The following is a 23,070-nucleotide window of genomic DNA, read 5'->3' as shown; positions in this document are numbered from 1 at the left end:
GTAACGTGAGACCTGCAAAAAGTGTAAACCAAACACGAAGCACTGCATTCTCCTTATATTTATGTTTTTGTCTCTGTCTTTAATTGGACAGCGACTGTCATATGGTCGGTCATCGATTACACGTTCTACGTGGACTGCATCAAGTATCTCAGCTGTTATGCTTCGCAATTAATTGTCATTGTGTATGAGACACTTCTGCAGTTATAAAGCAGAAATGAATTATCTTGTCTTAGAAGTGTAGGATCGTTGGACATTTGTTAAATGATGTCTTCTCTTTGCAGTACCAATTAATAAATAAGTGTTTTTGGATCAACATTGCCCCAGTAATGGTTTTAGGTTCAGTGTCCCCAGGAAGAGCTGTTCTGCTCTCTGATTTGGGAGGTGGGAGGTGATCCCCTTGTGGGAATGTTTAACTCAGAGCTTCAGGTTCTGCTTTTAATGGACCCTCAGGTATTGCGTATGTGCTCGGTGGATGGAAACAGTGGGAAGGGGTGAGCGGTGCTTTGTGCTCGGTGGGTGGAAACAGTGGGAAGGGGCGGGTGGTGCTTGGGGCACAGGTTCCTGTTTAGATACTAGGCCTTCACTTCCCTCTCAGCTGTTTGGGATTCAGTAGTTTCTGAATCCATATATGACTATATGACTGGAAAATTTGTCGAAGCCATGAAAACCCATTTGTAGGAAACTCAAGTGGCCAGCTTTTTTAAAACTTCCCCAACTGTTTGAAAGGACTGTATTTCTTTTTTTCAATCCCCTTTTTTAATTAATTTATTTTATTGAATTAATTTAAGTAATTTATTAATTTTAATTGGAGGCTAATTGCTTTACAGTATTGTGGTGGTCTTTACTGAACATTGACGTGAGTCAGCCGTGGGTGTACATGTGTCCCCTCCCCCCTCCCGCCTCCCTTCCCACCCGATCCCTCTGGGTTGTCCCAGAGCGCCAGCTTCGAGCGCCCTGCTTCATGCATCAAACTTGCCCAGGTCGTCTATTTTACATGTTTCAATGCTGTTTTCTCACATCATCCCCCCCTCGCCTTCTCCCACAGGGTCCAAAAGTCTGTTCTTTACATCTGTGTTTCCTTTGCTGTCTTGCATACAGGGTCATCATTACCATCTTTCTAAATGCCATATATATACATTAATATGCTGTTTTGGTATTTCTCTTTCTGACTTACTTCATTCTGTATAATAGGGTCTTGTTTCGTCCACCTCTTTAGAACTGACTCAAACTATAGCTGAGTAATATTCCATTATGTATATGTGCCACAATTTCCTTATCCGTTCATCTGCCGATGGACATCTAAGGCTGTTCAGATTCAAGCCTGCACACAGCTAAGTTGTACTCCTACTCCTAGGAGTATCTCTTCTGCTACTGTATTGTTGAATTTCTGTATTTTCCTTTTTAAAAAAACTGATTTGAGGGTGGAAACCTCTATTTGAATGTAAGTTGACCAAGAGGTAACTTTCCTGCCTTATATTTTGGTGTATGTAATATTGGATGACTGCAAAACTAGGAAGTCAAGAGGTACCCAGAATTACAGGCAAGTTTGGCCTTGGGGTACAAAGTGAAGCAGAGAAAAGGCTCACAGAGTTTTGCCAAGAGAATGACTGGTCATAGCAAATACCCTCTTCCAACAACACAAGAGATGACTGACTCTACACATGGACACACCAGATGGTCAGTACCAAAATCAGATTGATTATATTCTTTGCACCCAAAGATGGAGAAACTCTATACATTCGGCAGAAACAAAATCTGATGACTGTGGCTCAGGTAACAGCTCTTTATTGCAAAATTCATACTTAAATTGAAAAAAGTACAGAAAACCACTAGGCCATTCAGGTGTGACCTACTTCAAATCCCTTATGATTATACAGCGGGAAGTGATGAATAGACTCAAGGGATTAGATCTGGTAAACAGTACCTGAAGAACTACCGATGGAGGTTTGTAACACTGCACAAGACGTGGAGACCAAAACCATCCCAAGGAAAAAGAAATGCAAGAAGGCAACGTGGTTGTCTGAGGAGACTGTACACATAGCTGAGAAAAGAAGAGAGGCGAAAGGCAAGGGAGAATGGGAAGGTTACACGAACTGAATGCAGAGTTCCAAAGAATAGCAGGGAGAGATAAGAAGGCCTTCTTAAGTGACCAATGCAAAGAAATAGAGGAAAACAACAGAGTGGGAAAGACTAGCGATCTCTCCAAGCAAACTGGAGATAGCAGGGGAACATTTCATGAAGGATGGGCATGATACAGGACAGGAATGGTAAGGACCTAACCGAAGCAGAGCAGAGTAAGAAGAGGTGGCAGAAATGCACAGAAGTGTACGAAAAAGGTCTTAATGACCTGGATGACCACGATGGTGTGGTCACTCACTTAGGGCCAGACATCCTGGAGTATGAAGTCAAGTGGGCCTCAAGGGCATTACTGTGTACAAAACTGGTAAAGGTGACAGAATTCCAGCTGAGCTATTTCAAATTCTAAAAGACGATGCTGTTAAAGTGCTGCACTCAGTATGTGAGCAACTTCTGAAAACTCAGTAGTGGCCACAGGACTGGAAAAGGTAAGTGTTTTCATTCCAATCCCAAAGAAGGGCAGTGCCAAAGAATGTGCAAACTGCTGTGCAGATGCACTCATGTGACATGCTAGTAAGGCTATACTCAAAATCCTTCAAACTAGGCTTCAGCAAGTGTGTGAACTGAGGACTTCCAGATGTACAAGCTGGGTTTAGAAAAGGCAGAGGAACCAGAGATCAAATTGCCAACATTTGTTGGATCATTGAGAAAGCAAGGAAATGCCAGAAAAGCATCTACTTCTGCTTCATCGACTACACTAACACCTTTGATGGTGTGGATCACAACAAACTGTGGGAAACTCTTAAAGAGATGGGAATACCAGAGCACTTTACCTGCCTCCTGAGAAATCTGTGTGCAGGTCAAGAAGCTACCGTTAGAACCAGCATGAAACAATGAACCGGTTCCAAATTGGGAAAGGAGTAGTAAGGCTATGTATTGTCACCCTGCTTGTTTAAGTTCTTTGCAGAGGACATCATGCGAAATGCTGGGCTGGATGAATCACAAGCTGAAATCAAGATTGCTGGGAGAAATGTCAGCAGCCTCAGATATGCAGATGACACCACCCTTATGGCAGAAAAGTGAAGAGACTCTAAGAGCCTCTTGATGAAAGTGAAAGAGGAGAGTGAAGAAGCTGGCTTAAAGCTCAGCATTCAGGAAACTAAGACCATGGCATCCGGTCCCATCACTTCATGGCAAATAAGTGGGGAGACAGTGGAGGCAGTGGCAGATTTTGTTTTCTTGGCTCCAGAATCACTGTGGACGGTGACTGCAGCCATGAAATTAAGACGCTTACTCCTTAGAAGGAAAGCTATGACGAACCTGGACAAGGTCTTAAAAAGCAAAGACATCACTTTGCCAACAAAGGTTCTTATAGTCAAAGCTATGTTTATTCCAGTAGTCATGAATGGATATGAGTGTTGGACTATAAAGAAGGCTGAGACCCAAGGATTGATGCTTTTGAATTGTGGGTGCTGGAGAAGACTTTTGAGAGTCCTTGGGACTGCAAGGAAATCAAACCAGTTGATTCTAATGGAAATCAACCTTGATTATTCATTGGAAGGACTCTTGCTGAAGCTGAAGCTCCAGTACTTTGACCACTCAATGCGAAGAGCTGACTCACTGGAAAAGACCCTGATGCTGGGCAAGATTGAGGGCAGGAGGAGAAGGAGACAGGATGAGATGGTTGGATGGCATCCCCAACTCAATGGACATGAATCTGAGCAAACTCTGGGAGATACTGGAGGAGAAAAGAGCCTGGAGTGTTTTAGCCCATGAGGTCGCAAGACTGGGACGGGACTCAGTGACTGAGCAACAATAACAGCAGCATTGGGTTGACCAGAACCTTTGTTCAGGTTCGGGAAATCCCGAATGAACTTTGTGGGCAACCCGACACAGTCTGCTCTCAAACTAGTGTTGTCCTCGTAAGCCCATGAAGAATCAAATGCAGAACACTCCATCAGCCGAGGCACATGAGGTTTCTGCAGAGAAGTCCTGTACGCTGAGCGTGAGCTCACACTCAGTGACTCCCCTCTACACTGTGACACAGTCCTGCCGTAAAGGGGGATCTGCTGGAGACCATTACTGAAGCTTGAGACAGCAGAACGGGTCGAGAGAGACACAGTCACTGTTGAGGGCACACAGGCGGGAAAGGAAGCGCAGCGAGAGAGCGAGCCATGAACGGAAATGAGCACACATGCGCGAAGAACCAAGCTGGGCCTGATGCGGCGTGTGCTCCTGAACGTCCTGTGCACACTGGACACTTAATCAGGAGTTTAGTGACTGGTCCTTAGTCCCGCCTTCACGGGCATCCTGTCTTGCCAGAGGTGGGAGTGATCCATGGCTGTGTGGTTGGAATGGGCCCTGGGACCTGAGCAGGGAGCCCCAGCTTGCTGAGCAGGCCAGGGGAAAGGGTCTAGTCGTGTGTGTTTCCACGTCTATACTTAAAAGGGACTGGGAAAGACTTTCTTAAACTTCAGTGTCTGTGCTATGAAGTTTAAATTGTACCTGGAGCTCTCAGGAAGCTGCTCTGGTCCACAACCAGACGGAACGCGCTCTGCGGCCTCCTTGGCCACGCGGCTGCCATCTTCACGTGCCACGGTTTCTAGTTAACGTTTCGTTTCCTTCTCTTACTGCCACTTGCTTAAGATGGAATCTGTTTCCAGGTTCTTTCTTCAGCTGTGGGAGGGTTTTTGTTTCGCTGATGTTCATTGCTTCAGTCTTACGGATGCGCGATTCCCCTCACTTACAGTGGTTTCTGCGGGTTTGATGTTGCTGCCGATACGCTGGTCTTAGGGTGTGTTCATTGTTGGGACAGTGCTCCTGAGTCGGTTTTGAGAGAAGAACACTTGAGATGTCAAGGAGGGTGGTACCACTGACATTTTTTAATGTACTGTAACAAGCTGTTCAAATAAACACTTTCATGGTGAGCCTCTGGCCAACACCCACTTGAATGACGGTAACCCTGCTATTTTTGGACCTTCCTCATATGGTTCACTGATTTATGGCACAGAGGCTCCAAATATTTCCTCTCCGGGTCTCCATGGAAAAGTCTTTTTAGGAGGAATGTGCTTCTCACTGATCTCAGACTTCCTCAGTAAAATCACAGTGCCATTTATCTCCTGATCAGAAAAATGTTTGAAAAATGGAATCTAAAAATAGAGGTTATTACTGAAATCTTATTTGAATTGATCATTTTTACTGTCGTTATCAGCTTTGCAGCTCTGACGTATTTATTTGCTTTACTGTAGTTTTCTAAATTATGTGTAGAAGCTGCTGGTCACAAATATTGGGTTGGCCAAAAAGTTTGTTCAGGTTTTTTTATATGCTGCTTTCCCAGGTGGCTTGGTGAGTAAAGAACCCGCCTGCAGTGCAGGAGACGCGGGTTCGACAACCCCTGGGTCAGGAAGATCCCCTGGAGGAGGGCGTGGCGACCCACCCCCGTGTTCTTGCCTGGGGCGTCCATGGACAGAGCAGCCTGGCGGGCCCAAAGGAGCGGACACGGCGGAAGCAACTGAGCGCGCGCGCGCCGAAACCTGAGTTAGCTTTTTGGCCAACCCAAATGTTGGCCTGAGCATTCAGGAGGGTTGGTTCAACCCTCCTGAAATGTTCTCTTCTCTCTCCACTCCGTCCCTACACGGCCTCTCGCCGTGTTCAGAACAGCGGTGTGTCTGTGCGGGGACTGTTGTCTCTGCTCTGGAGCCCGTGGTGGGGCAGAGACCACACGTGTGAACTTCAGGAGGTGGGAGATGACTGCACGAACACCCGATGCTGCGATGCTCCTTAGACCCCGGAGGGGTGCAGAGCCCAGGCAGCTCCTCCTGCTGCCGGGGGCGGGCCTGCGGGGAGGACTCGCCTTAGACCGCAGTCATCACAGAGGATGACCAGGGGGGTAGCTGGTTACTTCCCCATTTTTCACACGAGCGAGGAAACTGAACCCCAGACCTGTCCATCGTCAGGATTCCAGCCCGAGTCCTCACGCCCCAAACCCTATATTCTTTCAAAATTGTTTCGCAGTGTTGAGTAGACTCAGCGGTAAAAACAACCAGCTCCTGATACATGCACTAACTTAGGTCGCAAGAGCATTATGCGGAAAAACCGCGCTTCAGAGCGTGGCGCCCTGTGTGACTCCGATCATAGCGCGTTCTTGAAGCGACAGATTTGTAGAGAGGAGGGGCAGAGCTGTGTGGTTGAGATTCAGAAGGGAGGGAAGCAGGGCTGACTGCGGACGTTGAAGGGCCTCACAAAGGACGTTTGTGATGGACTGTCTGTTCTGTGCTTGAGGTGGTGGTGGCCACACAGATCTACAGGTGATAAAGCCCGCAGAAGTGCATTTCCACGAGTGCGTGTGACACTGGGATGCCTGGGAGAGGTCAGTGACGGGGTCGGGGTCAGTTTCCCGTGATTTGACGCTGTCATTAGGCGAGATGTTACCCTGGGGGAATGAAGGGAGGCGGTATGTGACCTGTCTGTGTTGTTTCATACAACCGGGCTGTGAATCTGTCGTTGCCTCAGAATTAAGTTTAAAAACTAATAAAAGAGGCGTTGAGGCTGAGCAGGAGAGCATGGACTTCAGGTCAACAAAGTCATCAAATTCCGGCTCCGCCACTTAGCAGCTGTGCGGCAGTGAGTCAGTTCTTTAACCTCTCTGTCCCTGCCTCTTTTCTTCCTTTAACCACAGTAAGTTTGGTGAGTATTTATCATCTCATATAGACCCAAAATTAATAGGAAACATTTTTTGTTAAAAAATTAAAAGTTTTTCTTTCCACAAAGCCTTAGGATTCACCCTCTCAACCACTTGCATGTATAACATACAGCCGTGCTCTTTACATCCATCGTGTCACGTCACCCCCTTGTTGCTCTTGCTCAGTCGCCGAGTCGTGTCCTATTCTTTGCAGCCCCAGGACTGCAGCATGCCGGGCTTCCCTGTCCTTCACTGCTTGTTTGCCTTAAAACTTGAATCTTTTAACTGCCTTCATCCTGTCCCCTCTCTGCCCACACAGCTGATCTCTTTCTGAGTCTGTTTGGTTCTGAAGTAGAATTGACCTACAACACTGCGTTAGCTCCTAACACACGACATAGTGACTCGACATTTCTATGCAGTTCAGAATGATCTCCACGATTAGTGCAGTGACATTGTGTCGCCCTCCGAGGATATCGCCCAGCTGCTGGTGGCCTCCCCGCTCTCTGCGTTTCTCACGTGTGACTCGTTCATTCTGTGACTGCAAGTTTGGCCTCTTGGTCTCCGTCACCTGTTCCTCTCCCCCACCACCAGCCTCCCTGTGGCAGCCACCTGTTTGCGCTGTGACTGTCACTACGTGGTTCGCCCATCTGTTTTGTCTTCTAGATTCCACGTGTAAGGGAGATCGCGCAGGGTCCCTCTCTCTCTGACTGACGGGCTTCAGTCAGCATTAGACCCTCCAGGTCCGTTTGTGTTGTTGCAGATGGCAAGACTTCATTCTTTTTTGTGGCTGAGTGATATCTGAGCAAACCCTGGGAGATGGTGAAGGGCAGGGAAGCCTGGGGCGCTGCAGTCCACGGGGTTGCAAAGAGTTGGACACGACTGAGCAGTGGAACAACAATATTCCATTGTGTGTGTGTAGGCTACATCTTTATCCATTCGTTTATTGATGGACACTTACACTGCTTCCATGTCTCGACTACTGTAACACCTTCATGAGCATATATGGGTACATGCGTCTTTTCAAGTTAGTGTTTTCCTCTTTTTCGGATAGTACCCAGGAGTGGAATTGCTGGGTCGTATGATAAGAATGTAAATTAGTGCAGCAACGATGGCAAACAGTATAAGGATTCCTCAGTCTCTTTGTTTAAAAAGGTTTTTTAAATTTTATTCAGATTGCACTGACATATTGTGCTCGTTCCAGGTGTATGGCGCAGTAATCTGATACATGATTATATTTTCAGTAAGTATCACAGTAAGCTTAGTTAGCATCTGTCATCTCCCACAGTTTATTTTTACAGTGAGCACCGTAATGATACTTCCCTCCTTTAGTTGTTTTGATGATTAACTGGCCCAGAGTAGTCAGTCAATGTCTAATAGGTTTTTCTTTTTTTTTCAGTTGATTTACAGTGTGGGGTTAGTTTCAGGTATACAGCAAAGTGATTCCATTATACACATACATATATTCATTCTGTAATAACCTGTGTGGGATTGAGTAGAGTTCCCTGTACTGCACAGTAGGAGTTTGGGATTACCATTTACCCACCTAGATACAGAAAATAGATAACCAACAAGGGTCTACGGTACAGCACAGGAAACTCTGCTCAGATAGGTTTTTAAAATACTGTGTTATATACAGAAGCCACTCACCATTTACACTGGATCGTAGAAATACTGTCTTTTTATCTAGCACTTAAAGGGCCAGGTACTCTCACTTCTCTGCAGAATTTTGATATCACAGGTATTCTCTGTTTTATTAACTTCTGCCCATTTCTTTCTACTTTCATGGGATTTACTCTGTTCATTTTTCTTCCTTAGTTGTCTACTTAGCTCATTAATGTCTTTCTTCCTTTTTAATATATGCACTTAAAACTGTAGATTTCTCTTTTACGACTATTTTAGCCAAATCACAAATTCTGGTATTGACAACCCAGCATTTTTATTGTCACTCAGTTATAATCATAGCTGATTTTTTCTTTGATCCAATAATTATTTGAAAATAGGTTTTTTTTAGTTCGCAGTCCTACGATGGGAGATCTTTATGGTCTTAGTAATCTTTTGAAGTGTATTAAGCTTTCTTTGTGTCTTAGCATGTGATTAGCTTTTAATAAACATTTCCTATGTGCTTATAAATGAAATCACACAGGATATCACTTTCTGAAACTCGATTTTTTTTCACTCGGCATAATTCTCCCGCAATCCATCTAAGTTGTTGTGTGTGGTTGTTTTTGTTGTTGAGTAGTAAGTATTCCAGGAGGACTTCCCACGTGGCTCAGTGGCAGAGAACCCACCTGCCAGTGCAGGAGACGCTAGCGAGTCGGGTTCGATCCCTGGGTCGGGAAAATCCCCTGGAGGAGGGCGTGGCACCCACTCCAGTATTCACGCCTGGAGAATCCCATGGACAGGGGAGCTTGGTGGGCTACAGTCCAGGTTGCCAAAGAGTCAGAAGTGACTTAGCAACTAAAGAACAACAATAGTATTTCATGATATGGATGCACCAGTTTGTTTAACCATTTACCCATTGAAGGACAAATGGATTCTTTCTCGTTTTTAGTTATTAAAAGTAAAGCTGCTGTGAACATTTCTGTATATTTGTGTGAGCATAGTTTTTATTTCTTTGGGATAAACGTCCAAGAGTGCAATTGTTGGGATGTCTGGTGAGCTCACATTTAGCTCTATAAGCAGCTGCCGGCCTTCTTTCCAGAGCAGCTGTGCCGTCTGCTCGTGCCAGCAGTGACCCGGTTTCTCTGCATGCACCTTGCTGACATTTAGTGTATCAGCATACTTAACTTTGCCATCCGCAGGGTGTAGTGCTAACTCCCTGAGCCTTTCAGTTGCATTTCCTTAGTTGCTAATGATGTTGAACACTTTTTCCTGTGATTATTTGCTGAGAATGGAATTTCATCTTCATTCAGTCCCTTGATTTTTTTTTTTAATTTGGTTTTTCATATTTTCAGGATCCTTGCTACATTTTGGCCTTGTTGACCAAATCTACTTCAGTGAAAATGTCCCTTGGTGATTGTAGATGTCTCATTTTCTCCATAAAATTCTGCCAACTTTTGCTTTTTATATTTTTCTCTGTGTTGTTAGGTAGAACACATTCAGAATTGTTCCGTCTTCTGATGAATTATTCATTTCATCATCATGCAGTTGTTCTCTTTATTCATTTTCGCCCTAAATATGTATTTGTATGCTTTGCCTTAATCATATATTTGATCTGATAGTGATAGAGTCATTCAAGCTCCTTTTTAGTTAGGTTTGCATAGCCTGTGTGCTCCGAATTGAGCGTTCTCGGGGGGACACTCTTCTCCCAGGTCCAGTGCCGACAACTCCACCCCCGGGGTTTCCCCAGCACGTGTCTTAGCTCTCTCTCTCCCATAAGGCGTTACCTTTTCAGGCTCGGACGTTTGCTAAAAGACTGGCTGCTCAGGTGTCGTAATTTATACAGGGCTCGTGGCTCAGATGGTGTAGAATCTGCCTGCAGTGCGGGAGGCCAAGGTTTGATTCCTGGGCCGGGAAGATCCCCTGGAGAAGGGAATGGCAGCCCATCTCAGTGTTCTTGCCTGGAGAATCCCATGGACAGAGGAGCCTGGAGGGCTACAGTCCATAGGGTTGGAAATTGCTGGACACAACTGAGCGACTAAGCAGCTCAATTACAAATCCTCGTCACATACAGACCTAAGGTTCCATCTCCCTCCTCCATGAGGGCATCAAACCCAAGCCCCACCCCAGACAGCTGCACCGCAGGCTTGTGTGCCTGCTGTGATTTTCGGGTTTCAGTTTCAGCATCTGGGGATGCCCCATGTACTTTCATACTTGCATTTTAAAGAACATTAATTATAAACATTACAGTTATAAAACTACATTGAGGAATGTATTTTTTTCTTCAGCATTTCTGGGTGTTTGGGATGTGCAGGGTTTGGGGGATGGCCAGGTGATCTGGTCTGGGATGTTGCTAACAGAGCAGGCAGTTCCCAGGAGGAGAGCTCATCTAGCCTGAGAATGGTGTCATGTTAAACAGTTGCAGAAGACTGGATGTGTCCTTTCTGACCTTGACATCATAAGGATTCAGCAAATCTGATGTTTTGGACCCTGGAAGCCCTGCTGGAGTGATAGCACCTATAAAGACGTGCAGTGTGTATTTCTTGGTTCAGAGTCATTTTGAACTTAGGGTACCAGAAGGACTGGTCTTGAGAACACCAAAAATTTTTAAAATATTTCGGCTTATAATTTGAGACCATTTATTAACACGATGTTAATAAATAGCATTAAAATCTCATTGTTGCTTACATAAGACTTTTGTAAAACAGAATTCTATCAGTTATAAAACTGTTAAGTTTTCCAACTGAAGTTCTTTAAAAATGTTTCTAAGCATGTTTCAAAATTATGCCTAAGCAAAGTACAGCGGTAAGCTATTATAGGTAGGCTGCACTAATAGTACATTCAAAATGCAGAATTTAAGGAGGAAAATGTCTGTATATTATAACTAGCATAGCTTCTCCATAAACTAATTGTATTATTTACATACATGCTCTAGTTCATGTTTTTAAATTTTAACATAGAATAATATTCGTTTCCTTTTTGTAATATTGCCATGTTTTTTAAAAAATTTTCGAAATGTACAAAATCCTTCAAATAATTGGAATCTAAGAAGTTTCAAGTTTTTACTTTTGAACATTTCCTTCTTTGAACGTTTTTTAGAGCCTTGAGTTAGTTTTCCCCTTCCAAGCATTCCTGCAGTTGCACCAAGAGTAAACTCAATCCCCAGAACATTCATTAAATGATTAGACTTTCGTTAAATGGTTAGAATTCATCAGAAGCAGAATGTCATGACCTTGCCACTGGAGTGTAGTCCTCTGTGCCCAGAATGACAAGTTCTGAAATAAAGATCTTGCTTATTGATTATTCTTGTGTGCCAGAGGGACAATTAAGTGTCTGTTGTTGTCCAGTTGCTCAGTCGTGTCTGACTCTTTGTGACCCCATGGACTGCAGCACACCAGGCTCCTTTGTCCTCCACCATCTCACAGAGTTGCTCAGATTCATGTGCATTGAGTCAGTGATGCTAACTGACCATCTCATCCTCTGTCACCCCCTTCTCCTTTTGCCTTTTAATCTTTCCCAGCATCGAGGTCTTTTTCAGTGAATTGGCTCTAAGCATCAGGTGACCAAAGTATTGGAGCTTCATCTTCAGCATCAGTCCTTCCAATGGATATTCAGAGTTGATTTCCTTTAGGACTAACTGGTTTGATCTCCTTGCAGTCCAAGGGACTCTCAAGAGTCTTCCCCAACACCACAGTTCAAAAGCATCAATTCTTTGGCATTCAGCCTTCTTCATGGTCTTCCTCTCATATCCATACATTACTTTTAATACACTGTCTAGGTTGGTCTTAACTTTCCTTCCAAAGAGAAGTGTCTTTGAACTTCATGGCTGCAGTCACCATCTGCAGTGATTTTGGAGCCCAAGAAAATAGTCTCTCACTGTTTCCATTGTTTCCCGATCTACTTGCCATGAAGTGATGGGACCAGATGCCATGAGTTAGTTTTTTGAATGTTGAGTTTTAAGCTACCTTCTTCACCCTTCTCTTTCATCCTTGTCAGAAGGCTCTTTAGTTCCTCTGCTGTTCGAGTGGTGCCATCTGCATATCTGAGGTTATCAATACTTCGCCCGGCAGTCGTGATTCCAGCTTGTGAATCATCCGGCCTGGCATTTTGCATGACATACGCTGCATATAAGTTAAATAAGCAGGGTGACAATATACAGCCTTGTCATACTTCTTTCCCAATTTTGAACCAGTCAGTTGTCCCATATCTGGTTCTAATTGTTGCTTCTTGACACGCATACATGTTTCTCAGAAGACAGGTAAGATGGTCTGGTATTCCCATCTCTTTAAAAATTTTCCACAGTTTGTTGTGATCCACACAGTCAGAATCTTTAGTCAGTGAAGCAGAAATGGATGTTTTTTCTGGAGTTCCCTTGCTTTCTCCATGATCCAGCCAATGACCCTGGGATTATTTTGTCTAATAAAAGGTGTGTCTTCGAGTCAGGATGGCCATCATCAAGTAGTCTCCAAGCAATAGATGCTGGAGAGTACGTGGAGAAAAAGAGCCTCCTACCCTGTTGGTGGAAATGCAGTTTGATGCACCCACTATGGAGAATGCAGTGGAGGTTCTTAAAGAGGGGTCCCACTCCTGAGTATATATCTGGAGAAAACCATAAAACGAAAACATTCATGCCCCCCGGTGTTCACAGCAGCACTATTTACAATAGCTCGGACATGGAGGCAGCCTCAGTGTCCAGTGTGTGTGTGCGTGCTCAGTTGTGTCCAGCTGTTTGCAACCTCATGGACTGCAACCCCACAGAATCCTCTGTCCATGGAATTTTCCAGGCAAGAATAATGGAACAGGTTGCCATTTCCTTTGTCAAAATGCCCAGAGGAATAGATAAAGAAGATGTGGTTTATATATATATATATATATATACACACACACACACAATGGAATATTTTTTAGCCATATAAAAGAATGAAATAATGCCATATGCAGCTATATAGATGGATGTAGAGATTATCATATTAAGTGAAGTCAGAGACATATCATATGATATCACTTATATGTAGAATCTAGAAAAAATCGTACAAATGAACTTACTTACAGAACAGAAATAGACCTAGAAACAGATAGGGGGTGAGGGGGAAGGATAAATTAGGAGAGTGAAATTAAGACACACACACTACTATATATAAAGTAGATCACCAGCAAGGGCCTGCTGTCCTCAATATTCTGTGATAAGTGCATGAGTGAAGAATCTGAAAGCGAATGAATGTGTGTATAACTGAATGACTTGGCTGTACACCTGAAACCAACACATTATATAAATCAACTGTTCTCCCAACAAAACTTTAAAGATAAAAGTAAATCCACGGTGTGTGTATTTACGTCAGCTGTGTGTTTTCTTCTAGGTGACCTTCCGCACCAGAATCTATCACTGTAACATCAACAGCCAAGGCGTGATCTGCCTGGACATCCTGAAGGACAATTGGAGCCCGGCCCTCACCATCTCTAAAGTGCTCCTGTCCATCTGCTCCCTCCTGACAGACTGCAACCCCGGTAAGACTCCCACCAGCGGAGGGCTGGAGCCGCGCGAGGCTGCAGCGTCAGCCCTCGGTTCACTGTTTACCACCAGGACCACCACGGCACGGCTCCTTTTATTATTATTGATTTTAAATTTCCATCATTTGTAACTCCTTTCTTTTTCAGTTCAGTCCAGTCATTAGTCTTTTTAAAACCTATTATTTGCCCAAAAGGAGAAAGCACACTGTGTCATCAGAGTGAATGAAAAATCATTTTATATGGGGAAGTGCATGTAAAGAATGCCTTACATTCTGCTGCCAAATCATAATAGGAATTCAGATTGAATAGCCTCATCTTTAATTAGATGCCCACCAGAAGATGCTCGTTTGAGAGATGAGGACTATTAAAACCCGACCACCCCTCAGGCAGCACCACAGAGAGGTCACCGTTTGGCGTTTTCATAACCGTGCGTCCGTACAAGCCGTTAGCGCCGACAAGCTCCTGAGCTGGGAAACACCGGGAAAGGCCGCCGGCAGCGCAGCCCCCGGGACCGCGAGCGGCCGTGGCCACGCCCCGGGCCTGCGGGTGTGCTTCCTGCCGCGAGTTCTCCTTCCGGGTCTTCCTGGGCGTGTCGGGGCACGGCTCGGACCGCCGCTGCCAGGTGAAAGACAAGCCGATAGTTCACGTGTTTGCGGATTTGGGGGGAAAATAACAGAAGTCCAGAGCTTTCTCATTGGGGCGTTCATCGATGTTCTCAGTGAGAAGTTCTTCTTCCAGGGTTTAATTAATAGTCAATGGTTTTTGAGATTCCATCTTCCAAGTTCAGGAAATGCACTCACTAGATAAGCGAAGTTTCAGACGAGAGAAATGGCAAGTGGGAGCTAGGGTCTCTCTTAGGCCCCGGGCTGGTTAATAAAACGTGTCGAAAGTGTCATCTTTTCCATTTTTGTATGTTTGTTGTTTTTCAGTAGTAAAAACTTATTTTTAATGAAGACATTTAAAAACATTTAGTTAAATTGTAATATATGTAAACTATATATAACAACGCTCTTAACACCAAGAAACTAAAATACAACTGTGCAAGATTATAAAATGTTTTAGTTAATTTATACGAAATGCCAGATTGTGTAGTTCAACCGTGGTGCATAATTTAAAACTGAACACATACTTTGTTCTTTCAATCTCACTATTCCTGTTTCAGTCCCATTTGTTGGTATGATGGTGTCTAACCTCATTTGGAAGTTGTGGCATCAACACTTTTCTTGTGTGTGGTATTTCCTTTGGGAAATGTTGTACCACGGGACTACAATCTGCCTCCCCACATCCCAGAAAGTAATTCTGGGGTTTGCTGATACTTGGAGGGCAGTGTTTTTTAGAGAAGAAATTTATTTTGAGAGGTAAGTCACTTACTCAAGAAACTTTGGGTGTCGAGTTATTATGCTGTACACCTTACACTCAGTTTTGTGTGTCCAGTTATATCTCAGGGAAAGCAAAATAAATTTTTGAGACTCTACTATCTATGAGGCAGTTTTGCCCACAAGGTAAATTTCTTATACGTGGAATATGCATAGAATAAGGCGTCAGGTCACACTTAGGACAGTTGGTGCCAAGAGACAGCCTTACCCTAGTGGGAACCACGCTGACGGAAATGGGCCCGTCACCCCGACTGTTCTCCTGCGTTCCAGAACAGCCTTCTCTGACCAATCGAAAGGTTTCTGTTCCATAAATTAGTTTCCTTTTTCTGTGTCACAGGAAATTACAGATACATTCCACAGGAGGAAAAAAAAAGCATTTATAAAAATCATCCTTGATGGAAACAAAATCACATAAACAGATTTTGAAGATCATGCTATGAATTTTAAGAAAAAGCCTAAAGCTAACAATGTTCCTGAAGTTTCACCAACTAGAGTTGGCTTATCTGGTATCATAATAGAAAATTATCTGTAAAGTACATGGTAACAAGCTAAATATTCATCCTTTAACACATAAAAAAGATTTCGAGTTGGTACATCATTATATGTATGTTTATGTTCACACTTCTAGAGTCTTAAAAAAAAAGTTACCGTAAACAAGTCAAAGTGTCCATTGTTTTGTTCAGTGGGTTTATTTCACGTTGTTTTCTGGTACCCTTCCCTCCATTCTCTGTCAATTTTTTTCTCTAGATTTATGTTGAACTTCAATCTGGCCTGTTTTCATGTGATTACAAACGTAGGTTTAATAGAATATGAATAAAGACTTTCCTGCACTGAATCCGTGCAGCTGTTTTCACACCAGAAATGCTGTCAGCTCAGAAGTAGGTTTTTCATAAAGATACAGGTTTAACCAACTTTGTGAGGGCTATCATTCTTGTTCCTACATGAACTGGGTGGGGGTGTCATCTTTTTTCATACTTTGCTCTTAATTTATATTTATCTCTTCCAAGAATTTGGCCCATTCAAAGCTAATGTTTCAGGGTAAGGCTACACATCCTGTCTTGCTTGATAGTGAGAGTCAGCAAATATAAATTTCAAAACCAGCTCCACTGTTTATTACCGGTGTGACCTTGGTACCAGCCATTTAACTTTGCTCAGCCTCCATTTCTTGTATAAAACAGAGATTATCCTCAGCTGTACCTAAGGCACAGGATTCCTCCGAGTTTAAAAGGAGACGATGTATGTGAAAACTCATTATAAACAGTAACGGGTTGCTCTTGATGTTATTTCCCAGAGTATTTAGGACTCCGCATGTACATACATTAGATGAGATCCGTGCCCAGGAGGCTGCATTTAACCGAGAGAAGGTAGAACTGGAGACTCTCGCACACCACCTCCTGAGCAACTGACACGTTGGGGTTTTTCATCCGAAGAAAGCCTAGTCCTGAATTCCTGTGTCCATCAACGGTGACGCTGTGGGATAGGAGTGCTGAGACCCTCTTCTCTCTTGGGAAGGGTCGCTCAGAGGGCGGTGTCCGACAGCGCGCCGGCCGTTGGGGGTCCCCGGGGCGCTCCGTTCCGGCGGCCGCGGTGGGGGTCTCCCTGCGGGCCTCCGCGGGCTGGCCACGCTTCGCAGGGGGCCCCTGGGCCCGACGCGGTGGCTGTGACCGCTGCCGGGGACAGAGCGCCGGAGCGGTAGAAGCTGAGAAGCCCGACGGCCCGCACCAGGGACTCCCCTGGCGGTCCGGGGGCCGAGCCTCCGCGCTCCCAGTGCTGGGGGCTCGGTTTCCGTCCCTGACTTGAGGAACGGGCTCCTCCTGCTGCAGCTAAGACCCAGTGCAGCCGAAATAAATAAATGAATGGTTTTTTGATAAAAACAAAGGTCAGCACCAGCCTCCCCGCTCCCCTGACGGCGGTCCTGCTCTGTGAGCACGGTTTCACCCAGGAGTCGCTGAAGTTTACAGTTCTAACCATGTTTTCATGGAACGCTCCTATTTGTAAACACTCTCGTCTCAAGCATATGTTACATTTAAGCTCTCTTCTACTTAATTTCATCTTTTAAAGTTTGTTTTTGCTGTTTTGTGGCTTTTTTAAAACGCTTAGCTGTTTTAGCATATTTGTTTTAGCATATTTGAAATCTATTTGTTATTTAAAATCTGCCTGTGTAATGGTCTTCAGGCCTATAAATATTAATAACGGGTGCTTTCCCTCACACAAAATGAACTATCCTGAGGACACTGACAGTTATGAAATAAAAAAAGGTCAGCAGTGTCCTGTCCCAGAGGCTTTATTCACAGAGTAGTGTCCAGAAATATTCATCTCTTTTTCATAAATCTTCTTATCATCTGGCATCGTTTTGCTAATCCCAGTTCTCCTTTCTGCTGCGCTCCTGTTGCTTTTGAAAGGGTTATGAACTTGTTTGATCCTTCCATAGATGCTGTTGTTTTTCCCTAAGTGCTGAAATGGGAGATGCTGGCATTTCATAATACGGGGAAATTTTGGAAAGATAGCTTAGTGGTTATAAACGTTTTTGTTCCGCACTCTCAGTTCATCTGTACCTAAGCCTCTGTTTCTGTGGCATGTTCTTAATAGAACCATCCAGGCCTTTTGTTGCTCTAAATTTCTGCTTAGCTGCTAAGCTTTCTCCTTGATTCTGACTGTGAGCATCAGATTACTGACTCCTCTCTGCCTCAGTTTTCTTGTCTGTAAAATAGGCTTAATGATAATGCCTGCCTCAGGAGATGTTATGAGATTCTTGTCCTCTGATGAAGTTATTTGATTCATAATGTGATTTTGATGCTGCGTTGTGAAAAAAATTCCCCTCAAGACATATGGCTCTTAGGAGATAATCAGAAGTTGGAAGACAGAGTATTTGATATTGAGGAATTGTTGCCAGAAATTTTTAGGCATAAGAAAATGCAATGGCGATTATGAATTTTCTGTACATGATTTCCTTTTAAAGATCCATACTGAGTTCTTTGCAGATGCACCCTGTATCTCATCCACAGTCACCTGCTTCAGACTGTAGGCTGCCCGTGGAGAGCCTGGACAGCAGGGCCCCACGTCCGTAAACAGCCCTGAGGTCCTAGTCCTCCACTTCTCCAGCAGGCAGAGCTGCCCCGGCCAGGCCAGAAGGTGCTCTGAGTGCACCCACAAGCATCGCACTCGCCCCTCCCCCCATCACCTCCCAAGTAAGAATCTGGGGTTGGTTACTCCCAGTCTTTGATTTATGCAGATGTTTATTAGAACAACAAGCAGATCTGAGAACAGCAGCTAACTAACCCTCCATCTTGCACAGCGAGGAAGCTGACGGTGCACATGGCTGCGGTGTCGTTGGTAAGAGCTCTGGCCCTTCCAGGGGGACTCAGTGGGGGAAGGAACCTCTCCCCGTGGCCTGTCCGTGGCGCTCCAACGCCCCCTTCCCCAGCATGGCTGCGCTTGGTTTCAGATCGCTTAGAGACTGTTCCATTTAAACAACAAACACAATCCTATCCACCAGTCGTCTCAGATATCTTAGCTTTGATCGTTATTAATTGCTTGTTTTTGACCTGGTTATGGTTACATAGTAAATTGTGTTGCTATTAAATAATTTAAAATTTTAGTTGCTAGTGACTGCTGAGTGGTGGGAACCATAAAACAGCATTAATTATTTTAACACAGAGATGTTTGTGTGATTATTTACACTAAGGTGGTGAGCTGTTAGACTGACGAAAGCTGCATAAATGGAATTTAAGAGGATTCCATTGCTTACGACAGCAACACACACCTTTCTACTCCTGCGCTTGAGAACTGGCAGAGAATAATTTATTTCACTTTATTTAGAGAAAACTGCAAAAGTGATAACCTCCCTATTTTCAAAGCAGGCTATCTTAGAAGGAATGCCAAAAAGAAAAGCTGATTTTTCTAAAACAGACATTACAGATGGCTCTGTAGACATCAGATTTCTTCTGATGCCTTTGACTTTTATACAAGTGAGAAACTTAAAAAGTAGATAGACATGGTACAACATACAGCTAACTTCAAGCTATCTTCTTTGTGAAAATTTGGCTTCCCTTTGAGAAGATTACATGCTGAATTCCAAAAGCCATTCTAATCAGGACTTCCAAATATGGGTGTAGATAGTCTATAATTTGCAGTCATTTATCTTCTCGGACACCTTATCCAAGAAAAACAAAGCTGTAGTTGTATGCAGTTAAATCAGTCTGCCTGGTATTTTAAATACCAGGAGAGTAAATAAAGTCCACAAAATGTACCGTGTGCGGGGCCTCGGTTCTGGCTCAGGAGTCACTGCTGCCTCCTGGCGACCTGCTCCTGTGGCACCCATAGGCTTTCCCGTGGCGCCCATAGGCTTACTCAGATCAGATTGCAGACATGCTGTGGAGGGTGTGGAGGCTCTAGAAAAACTGAGGCTTCACTGAGAATGATGAACAAAATTGGGGAATGTGCATCATTAAAGAAAATATTTCAGTTGCATGAATTAAGGAAGTTTCACAGAAATTATTCTATGCCATCACAAATTAGGCTTAAAAAAACCAGAAAATAACAATTCTGAGATATTCACCTTGATCTGTATATTTATAAATGTGACGTTTAAGTGCTATTAAAAGGATTGTTTCCCTACTTTGTCATTCTGTAGAGAGGCAGGCTTTATAGTTGTCTTACAAGGTATTTTGGTATTTAATAATGAAACTGAAAGATCCAGTTGGGTGTAGCATTTTAAATACAGAACGATAAAGGAGAGTTTAAATTACCTAACCGTGGGTTTAGACTTCAGATTGCCGTGCAGTGAAACAAGTGAAAAGGATTCGTCTTTGAGACATAGAGTTGGCAGGAAAGGACTGGGGGCTTCAACGTGTAGGTGAGAGGCGAAGGCACCGTGTGCTACCCTCCCTTGAGTGTTTCTCCTTGGTGTAAGCAAGTGTTTATCTAACACAGCCATCTCTTTGCTGTCTTTCCTGAACAGCCAAAGTGCCTAGGTTAAAAAGAACATTAGCTGTTTATTATTTTTTGATAGATCATTGTCCAAAAATGCTAACCTTCCAAAGCTTTGTTGCTTTCCTAGTTAAATCCATTGCCTTAGTAGGTCTGGTTCTTTTAAAATGGCAAAAACTAGACTTTATCACATTTGTTGATACATGGGAAGAGCTGAACTTAAAATGCGCCAGTGAAGTTTCACCTTCACAACTTAAGCAAAGGGCGGTCGGGGAAGCTGCTGCCGGTGGTAGCGATGGGAACAAGCTGCTGCCGGTGGTAGCGATGGGAACACATCCTTATGTGTCCCTGGCTTCCGCCTCCTTCTCTGACCAGGAGGAGCTGCTCTCCCGCGTTCCTAAAGCAGGGGGCAGCCCCAGGGGGCAGTCCAGTCCGCTCTCTTCTCAAGCATTATGAGGTCATCCCCTCATCCTCTGTAAGGAGTCTGATTGGTGTGTCCTTGGACAGTGTGTCCAGTCTCATCATTGCAGTGCAATTAAGAAGGTTAGCCTGATTCGCAGGCTTTTTTAATGAATCGTGGAAATTTTACAGGAGTGAAGACCCAATCCTTCTAAACACACATAGGAAACATTGGTAAATGTTTAGACTGGGCACCCTGGAGACTCTGCTTTATCAAGGAAAGGAGTGAAAGTGGGTTTTTCACATTCAGAAAAATAGAGAAAACGATTATAATGAACCCTAACGTATCCTTCACCTAATCTAGATTCAAAACATACCTTTATATTGGAGTTGGGGTAGCTTTACAGGTTAACAAGTACATTTTTAGACAGGCTGACTAGTCTCAGATAGTACTGCTTTCTACAATTCATTTTCATGGTAACCCTTTTAAAAAGAAATGGAAACCATCAGCTTCAGCACAGGTTTTCGCTCATAAATAGGATTAATACTCATTTCTCAAGGGGCAGTGTGTGTTGCGCCCTCTAGAAACGAATGTGGAAGGTGGCCACTGAATAAAGTCTTGTTTTATAAGGAGAAATGAAGACAAGCTATTTAAGTGACACCCGTTTCAAATTGTTAACACTACACTGTTATTATTAATATGGAAATTGTATAATTCTGAAAAATGTAATAAAAATCCTCTAGTTGTCCAGAAATTCCCTTGTGTGTAGACGAAACATTCGGTGATTTAACGTTTCGCCTTTTTAATTTGAGTATTTGAGATTGTGTTACCTTGGGAAAATATCGTGGTTAGGAAAGCCTGGAGACGTCACGGAGCCCCACCAGCATCCAGCCCCCTCACAGCTCAGGAGTAGTCCGTACTTCCCCTTGCTGTCTGCTTTCAGTATTTATTGACTTTTTGGCCACGTCGAGTGTGCGTTACAGAGCTCGGATCCTCGCTGATCTTCAGGGTCTGTCCTTGAGGTGCGCAGGCTCTCTGGTTGCGCTTGCAGCTCCGTCCCTCCAAGGCATGCAGGGTCGTAGTTCCATGACCGAGGACCGCAAGGCAGATCCTTGCCCACTGGGCCACCCGGGAAGCCCCAGCTTCTCCTTCTTTTCTAACTCACCTTCTGGTCCATATCTGACCCAAGCAGGGGGCGGTCAGTAACGGCACATGCAGTATTCTTACTTTAAAAAGAAGATGCATCTAAAATGTTAGACTGATTATTCCTACCCAACAGCAATAACGGCTTTCTCTTTTCCTCCTGTGTCTGTTTGTCCTTTAAGAGATCCTGGAGCCCTGTGCTTGTTATGTGTGAAGTTGCTCAGTCGTGTCCGACTCTTTGCAACCCCATGGACTGTAGCCCACCAGGCTCCTCTGTCCATGGGATTTTCCAAGCAATAGTACTGGAGTGGATTGCCATTTCCTTCTCCAGGGGATCTTCCCGACCCAGGGATCAAACCCAGGTCTCCCGCATTGTAGACAGAGGCTTTACCGTCTAAGCCACCAGGGCATCCCATGCTTGTTATGGGTATTGAATTTCAGGTTTGTGTTGTGTTAGTGAGGACTCTGAACACTGAGCTGTATAGGCGCTCCTTTAAACCACAGGCACATGTCTTTCAGTGACAGGTGTGTTCCTGGCGGAAAATAACAAATCACCATATCTTAGGTGTATTTGAAGAACCTTCTGCTGGAGAGCATTCCATGAAGAGGCCAAGTGAAGCATTTTTAAACTTGAATGCTGAATGTCCCCACTTGTTTTTTCTTAAAAGTGCAAGAGTTTTTTCCCCCTAATTCAACACTGCCTTTCCTATGAGGTAAAGTGAAGTGAAAGTCGCTCAGTCGTGTCTGACTCTTTGCAACCCCATGGACTATACAGTCCATGGGATTCTCCAGGCAAGAATCCTGGAGTGGGCAGCCTTTCCCTTCTCCAGGGGATCTTCCCAACCCAGGGATCGAACCCAAGTCTCCTGCATTGCAGGCGGATTCTTTACCAACTGAGCTGTGAGGGAAGTTCCCCCATTCCCCCTAATAAGTCATATTGTTTGCGATACTGAGGTGCCTGGGCCCACTGACAGCAGCCTGCCGCCGTGTGCCTGCGGGCAGGAGAGCAGGCGGGCCCTTGTGCGGTGACGTCACGTCCGTGGAGAACCCCTCCATCGCCCCAGACCCCAGCCCCTGACTTCTGTGCAGACCGGCTCCCGTGGTGGAAACGCATCATCCACAAGAGAAATTTGTGTAATGGAGAGGTCTTTTTTTACCCAGATGGTCCCTTTTGTTGGCCTCACTGGGTCTTGTTTGCTGCATACGGGCTTCCTCTTTTTATGGTGCGTGGGGCTCCTCTTTGTTGCAATGGGGGGCTTCTCACAGCGGAGATTTCTCTCCTGCAGAGCCCGAGCTCTCAGCCCCCGGGCTTGTGGGAGCCTCCCAGACAAGGGATTGAACCCATGTCCCTGCATTGG

The 23,070-nt window shown here is 44.5% G+C and overlaps 1 protein-coding gene across 1 annotated transcript in view; it reads left to right on the top strand.

Moving 5' to 3' along the window:
• Positions 1–23,070, top strand: part of LOC128068253 (ubiquitin-conjugating enzyme E2 E2) — a 356,270-nt gene that overhangs the window by 294,429 nt on the left and 38,771 nt on the right. Inside the window, exon 5 of the mRNA XM_052661375.1 lies at positions 13,714–13,861. Within this exon, the coding sequence (XP_052517335.1) occupies positions 13,714–13,861 (148 nt within the window). The remainder of the gene's footprint in view (positions 1–13,713; positions 13,862–23,070) is intronic.

Source organism: Budorcas taxicolor, chromosome 24 (genome assembly GCF_023091745.1).
Source record: "Budorcas taxicolor isolate Tak-1 chromosome 24, Takin1.1, whole genome shotgun sequence".
NCBI lineage: Eukaryota > Metazoa > Chordata > Mammalia > Artiodactyla > Bovidae > Budorcas > Budorcas taxicolor.
The sequence above is the reverse complement of the archived record's forward strand: the minus strand, read 5'-3'. Positions and strand labels throughout refer to the sequence as shown.